Here is a 6,924-nt window from a genome sequence, read left to right as displayed (position 1 = left end):
ACTGTCACATAACAAACTCTAACCGCCAGCTAATCAAGCCCACTGCCATGTGTGCATGGGCTAATTACCTAATTTTCCTAAGCTTCAAATCTCCCTCCAACATACTCACCAACTTCCAAAGTACACCAACTAGCTTCCCAATCATAACTAATTTCCAAAAGCTCTAAATAAACACACTTTTAACTTAATTTATACACTAATTACAATTCAAAAGAAACATAAAATCATTTTTCCCCTTGATTCCAACTAACACAATCTAGCGTTTTTTCGTTGATCCTCAACCCTTGATTAGAGTGAGTCCAGGATCACAATCCAAGGGTGGAAAATGATTCAAACCGAAACAATTCGCAACAAGCTTTCCTTTCACTTCTTCTATATAAACCTCCTTATTCCTCTTCAATCATGATCAGCAACTATTTCATAAACTTATTCTTCCAAATTCCCATGCACTCAATCTTCTTCATCCTTAACTAAATCCCTAACCACCATTAGAGCTCATTGGAAATACTCCTCAGAGCTTCACATTGAAGCTCTGAAAGAGTAGAGCTAGACCTCTCTCAATTCCTCAATTCCTACTCCACAACCTTCTATAATAATCAATCTACAACAATGACAAACATCTTATAGCCTAATCCATCAGCAAGAATTTCAGAAGAAGAAATAAGAAGGGGAGAAGAAGAAGAAATTACAAGCAGGGAGAGTTTAAGGCTTACCTGATCGTGAATCTCTGGGTTTCATCATCTTCGTCTCTAACTCCCACCTTGACTAGAGCAATTCTCATCTCTATAGGTAGGTCACACCATTAATTCCTCATTCTTCTTGATTTCTTTGTTATCATAATGTAACTTGTTTTCTTATAGGTGAAAGCCCTAATGTATTGGCCTGAAGTTTTGTTTCCTTATCATTTAATTTGGATGTGAAGTGTTAGGGTTCTTGTTTGTTTGTATTTGAAACAGAGGGATACGATGAATTATAAGTGAAATAAGGTCAAGAAATAGGGAGAGGGTGGCAAGACGAGCAGGGTGATCGTATTTTTATGGTGACTGGTGGTGCCCCACAGCTGGAAGTAATTTCTGGTGCGACAGGGCGATTTTCGACCATCACTAAGTTATAGAAAGAGAAGAGTGAATGTCTGAGAGGAAAAGAAATAATGAAGTGGAAATGAAACTCTTCCATCCCCTTTACCCTCACTCTGATGGGCTTCAAATCCGTCTCAAGTCCACTATTGCATGCACCCATTTCTTGCTAACACACCCCCTAACTCTGATTCCAAACAACCTAGGCCTTAACACTTGGGCCCAACGCCCCTTTTACACTTTTCACATCTTTTTTCTTAATTGCTAGAGAATATTTATTTCTTTTTTGTTTAGCTTATTCCTTTTTCTTTTTAATAGTTTTCTTTTAATATCCTTCTAGCATATTAAACAAAAAAACATTCTTAATAGCATGGTTAATTAGAGTTTATTAATTCTAGACTAAAATTAATGGTAGGTTAGAATTAAGACCCCTAAATAGTAAGTAGATTAGGATTAACATTACATGTTATCACTAATTGGGATTCTTTAGTTCTTTTGACCTTTTCTTCATGGTGTTTTGGTCTTTTGGTATTGGTAGCTTGACTTGATGTTTAGCATGATCCCCTTATTGATTTGATTGTTTGATCAAACATTCTTTGATCAACTAATTAGGTTAATGACCTTAGGATTTTTAACATTACTTTCAAGACAAGTTACATGCTTCCTTAGGGCTTTTATTAAATTAAGTGATTCCTTGATCACTTGATTTGAATTAGATCTTAAAATTTTCACCTATACATGATCCCTTAAGTCCATTAAATTCCCTTTCATCTTTAAAACCCTAGAAATAGGTGACCATGAAGATGTGACAACATTAAACTCTATCCTTATTTTTTGGTATCATTCTTTCAAACATACCTATTCTCATCCATTTAAAAGAAAGATTCTCCTTCTCTTTTTAAACCTCAAAAGACTTGATAACTATGATGCGAATTGTGCGTCACGAGCCTTAAGAAGTGGAGAAGGAATAAGAGGGAGTATTCTTATCCTTATTTTGAATATCTTTGGATACGGGTTGTATGACCCAGTTGTTCAAAGTATTCACCTCCACTCATACACTTTAGTGCAATTCAAATCAAAACAACATTCTACCTCAGATAAAAAATCCATAACAATCAACATCAAAAACACCATTCCCTTTGGACCCAAAACAATACCTCTTGGTTTTGACACACATACTCTCTTTAAGGTTACTCACCATTTCCTAGTTAAGATACCTCTCCTTAGGCTAATCACCACCTCCTGGTTAAAATACCGATCTTTGGGTTAATCTCTTGGTTAAAACACCCATACTCTTGCATGTGTGCCTTTTTAATCCTCTGGTTAGGAAAAAACCCTTTCGTAGGCCTTGATCCCCGAGTCTAGGCAAACCCTACAACACTGCATCTTTGTTTAGACACATCATTCATGGTTAATCACCATTCCATAGTTAAACACCGCATCTTGGGTTAGACACCCCATTCATGGTTAATCACTATTTCATGGTTAAAATATCTCATTCTTGGTTCAGACACCACTTTATGGGTTCAAACACTACACTTTTAGTTCAAACAATATCTTCACTACAGTCACAAACCTTTTCAATTCATTAGCCAAACAACAATCTCTTTCATAAAAGAACTTTTATAATCCATTTTAATAGTTAGACTAAAAGCTTAGAGCGTCCTAACTGAAGGTAGAGAAAAACAAGAAAGGGGGTTTGAATTGTTTTAACGATAATAATAACTTTTTGAAAATGAGACGCACGCAGAAACAAATAATATCAACACTGAATTTTATACTGGTTCGCTTGAAATTCAAAGCTACTCTAGTCCACCCGGCCAAGGTGATTTCGCCTTCAAAAAGGACTTAATCCACTAATCTTGAAAGATTACACAAACGATCGTCTAAGAGGATAAAGATCTCTTAGCCCTCTCAAGTTTACAGACTTCACAAGTTACTTGAGGAGAGTTTCAACAAATAAATAGAATTACAATAATGCTTAGTGCTTCTAGGAAAGCAGAAATTACACAAGGTAAAAGCAAAAGAGTGTTCACACTTTAGAACATCAGCTCGTGTGAGAAGTAGAATGAATAATGGATATGAAAGTAGTGTTGTATTCTCGTGTGTTTCTATTGTCTTAGTGAGGTGTTCCATCCTTTATATAGGAGTGATGAGAAGGCCGTTGAATGTTTGAAAGTCAGAATCTTTGACAATGATGGATGATTAATGTCATTAATCTCTGTGTTCTTTCCAAAGCAGTTTTGGGGCGCCATAAATTTCTTCCTAAAATAGATTCTTTCCATAAGTGAAATTCTTCGTAGCTGAGTATTCTGAATCATAAGGTTCGAACATCAGAGTCTCTAAGTGTATCTTCATATAGATGCTTGTCGCTGACTGTCTTCAGAGTTTCTTCTGATTGATTACATCAGAGTGCAAAGCTTCAGATCCAAGAGTACGTTCTTCCTTATCAGAGTGTCTGATGTCTCTTGTTGAGTTTACGCTTCCTTTAATCAGAGTTAAAGCTTCTGCTTGCGTATCTTCTAAATGGTATTTCAGAACTTGTATCTATATCTGATGAATGTCTATTTGACTATTTTGATTAGAGTCCTGCACACTTAGATAAATTTTGTTAGTGTACCATTTTTGTTTCATCCTTTGTTATCATCAAAATCTTAGAGATACATTGTAGATACTAGATTTATTTTTACAATCTCCCCCTTTTTGATGATGACAAAAAAATTCAGAGTGATGATGAAGCAGTGATATAATCAAAATATTATCTCAAAGTCAGATGAGTGATGACTCCCCCTGAGATGGATCGTCATATTTCTCAGGAGTTCTTACTAGACTTTCCTTGTGGCAGCTAGTTTGTACCTTAATTGTTATCCTGCATAACTTTAGTTCTCATAAGGCATTAAGATATTAATGTGCGTAGTGTAGTAAAAGGATTAGATATATTTTCATCAGAGATGTATTAGTTCTCCCCCTTTTTGTCAGACTCAAACATACATAAGAAAATGCAAGAAAAATGTTCATATAAATGAGAAAAACAGGTACAGGTAAGCAGCAATTCAGGAAGAGAGCACAAAATGCATAGTAGAAAACATAAGAAGAAAGAACAAAAGAAGCCTAAGTGCCTAAGGGTTTGGAGGCGGAGGCATCCTTTGGAGTAGTTAAGTCAGCAGGTTCTGAATATTGTTGTTGACGGAGTCCTGGTGATCCAATGTTGCTCGCACAATATGTGGCTCCTTCTGCAGTTCTTCCAGAGTGTTCGAGACCAGAGGGGCGAAGCCAGAGTTTGATTGCTCCCCCTGAGTCAGAGCATCAGTGCTAGCCTTTACAGCTTCTTCCACAACTATGCATGCTGCTTCTTCAGCTTCGGCTTTTGCTTTTGCCTCAGCTTCAGCAGCATCCTTCTCTGCAGCTTCTCCAATTTGTTACTCTTCTTCTAGGAGAGCTTTCTCTTCTGCTTCTCTTTTGGCCTTTTCCTCAACCTCTCTGACCAAACGTGTTTGTAGCCTTTCTCCAGCGTCTCTGACGAAGTCGTTGCGGACTTGTTCAGAGAGGCCTTTCAGTTTAAAGGCTTCAGAGGTCATCCATCTTATCACTCTGTTCTAGTGAATCCTCACTGCAGAGGGATCATCACTAATATTGGAGTTTACAGATAGAGACTTGATCTTCTCCACTGAAGACTCAGCAAATAAAGAGATTGCTTCTTCTAAGGTGGGGGAGGTAGGTTATGGTTCTCGGTTGGGGGATGGAGATGTTGGTGGTGTTTGGATAGTGTCAATGGGAGTTGGAGAGGTAGGGGTCATAACATTTTCAAAGGGTGGTAAGATGGGTTGTTCAGGTGGTGGATTTGGTGGTTGTTCAGATGGTGGTATTTGTGGTTATTCAGAAGGTGATGTTTGTGGTTGTTCAGATGGTGGTGGAATTGGTTGTTCAGGTGGTGGAGTGTTGGCTTCTAGTTCAGGTTATTATTGTGAGATAAGAGCACGAGCTTGAAGTTGATCTAGTGTAGGGGATTGAGGGTCAGAAGGTTCTAAGTCAGATGATAGAACGTAGTAGGGTGGAGATGAAGGTGTAGAAGATGTTGGTGAGATAGATTCGTTAAGCATTTCTGCTTCAGATACTAGTAAGGTTGTGGTGGAGAGGTTGAATTTTTGAAGTGGGGGAGATGGTGGATTAGAGGTTTGAGTATCGAAGGGTTTAGTGGTAAAGGGTGGGGTGTTAGAGTGGGTGTAGATAGGTGTGGTTTGGGGAAGAGAAGAAGAAATTTTCTTTAAATTGACAGAGCGAGAGGGAGGCAGAGACTTACTTGGTGATTCAATTAGAGGGACCAAAGGTCTTGACGCAGAAGTTTCTCCCAGTTTAGCCTTATTTTCCTTCTTGGACTTCCTAGATGGCTCTCGTTATCTCTTCATGAAGTTGGGTGGATGCTCAGGTAGCTAGTCCACAGATAACTCTGAGATGTCAACTCCTTGGCTTGCGAGATCATGCAGATAATGTGCCACAACTTCTGGAGGATCAATCTTGGATAAGAGGTAGAGGCCGTTGGGAATCTTCCTTTGATCCTTGAGTGCTTCCCAAGAGGTATCTAATGAGGGTTTCACCCTGATTTTCTCAATCACCCCTATGCTCTTCATATTGCAAGTATTCAGAGGTCTTACAATGTCAACTGTGATATCCTCCATCAGATTGTGATGGATCAGGTGATCCACCAGCCCGCTCTCGATCAGAACGTTGGAGATAAGTCTTCCCAGAGAGATGTAGGTTATGGGCTTCATGTTATTTTTTGTGTCTTTGACAGAGTCTCTGAGGTATTTGAAGAGCAGTGTTGGCAAGTTAAGCTTTAGCCCTTTGTGAAAGGCAATAGAGTATGCACTTCTGATTTGTATTGAGTAGTCAGAAGAGTTGGAGGTTGGGCGGTGGTGAATGGTTCCCAGAATGATCTTCAACCAGACTTTGAGGTTCTGGTGAAGTTCCTTGTTTTTGGATGAGTTACCTTCAGTGTTCTATTGGAAATGGTTGGGGCAATTTCCTGGGACAAGTGCTTTGCCCTAGGATTGATGTTGTAGATCCTTCTTCCCCCTGTCTTCTCCATATTCAGAAGGGAGGCGATGGACTTCTCAGTAATGACAATCTTGACCCCCAGAACATGTAACACTATGTAATGATCATCAAAGTGTGTGAAGCGCCATAACTCTTTTACCAGATAGGTTAGACGGGACCATAGAGTCTTTGGAAATAGGTTTCCCACCCTTGTATTCTCAGTTCGTCAGTAAGGTCTATTCCATTTCGCTTCATGTTGTCAAAGTCTACCAATGATTCACATAGGACTTCAAGCTTGTCAAATGGAGTGGTAAGATGGATATGAGGTTCACGGTTCAGAATATGTGGTTCTTTGTAGATTGGGGTAGAGACAACACCGGTTGTAGCAGTTGTTTGTTGAGAAGAAATAGGAGTTTGTTCCGTTGATTCCATTTGCCGAGAGTAGTTGTAGACAGATTGTTGTTGAGAATCCATGATGAACTTAATGAAAAAGATGAACTTGATGAAGATGAAGAACTTGATGAACTTGATAAAGGAGAGGGGTTTGTGTAGGTAGTGAGTGTAAAAGTGTGAAATTGTGGATTGTGAAGAATATAAATACACAGAGAGAGCATGCAAAACGACAGCGTTAAAAGCAGTTGAGAAGTTTAGAAAATTAATAATGGCACATTAACCAAGTTGACACGCTTAGGGGAGACATGATTACAGCCCATGATAAAGGTCTAATCCCCAAATCAGCATACTGCTCGAGGAGATCTCAAAGGCATATCTCTTGATTTCTGCTAGACAGTTGTCTAGAAGATCCAAGGTCAGA

The 6,924-nt window shown here is 38.7% G+C and overlaps 1 protein-coding gene across 1 annotated transcript; it reads left to right on the top strand.

Annotated features, from left to right (window-relative positions):
* The first annotated feature begins 4,098 nt into the window (after nucleotides 1–4,098).
* LOC127103763 (uncharacterized) lies at nucleotides 4,099–5,063 on the top strand. Its single transcript, XM_051040999.1, has 2 exons — nucleotides 4,099–4,117; nucleotides 4,693–5,063. Exons 1-2 carry the CDS (start codon nucleotides 4,099–4,101, stop codon nucleotides 5,061–5,063), a joined length of 390 nt encoding a protein of 129 aa, XP_050896956.1.
* Nucleotides 5,064–6,924: the final 1,861 nt, after the last annotated feature.

This window comes from Lathyrus oleraceus, chromosome 1, assembly GCF_024323335.1.
Source record: "Lathyrus oleraceus cultivar Zhongwan6 chromosome 1, CAAS_Psat_ZW6_1.0, whole genome shotgun sequence".
Lineage (NCBI taxonomy): Eukaryota > Viridiplantae > Streptophyta > Magnoliopsida > Fabales > Fabaceae > Lathyrus > Lathyrus oleraceus.
Note: the sequence above shows the minus strand (reverse complement) of the source record. Positions and strands in the feature narration are given on the sequence as shown.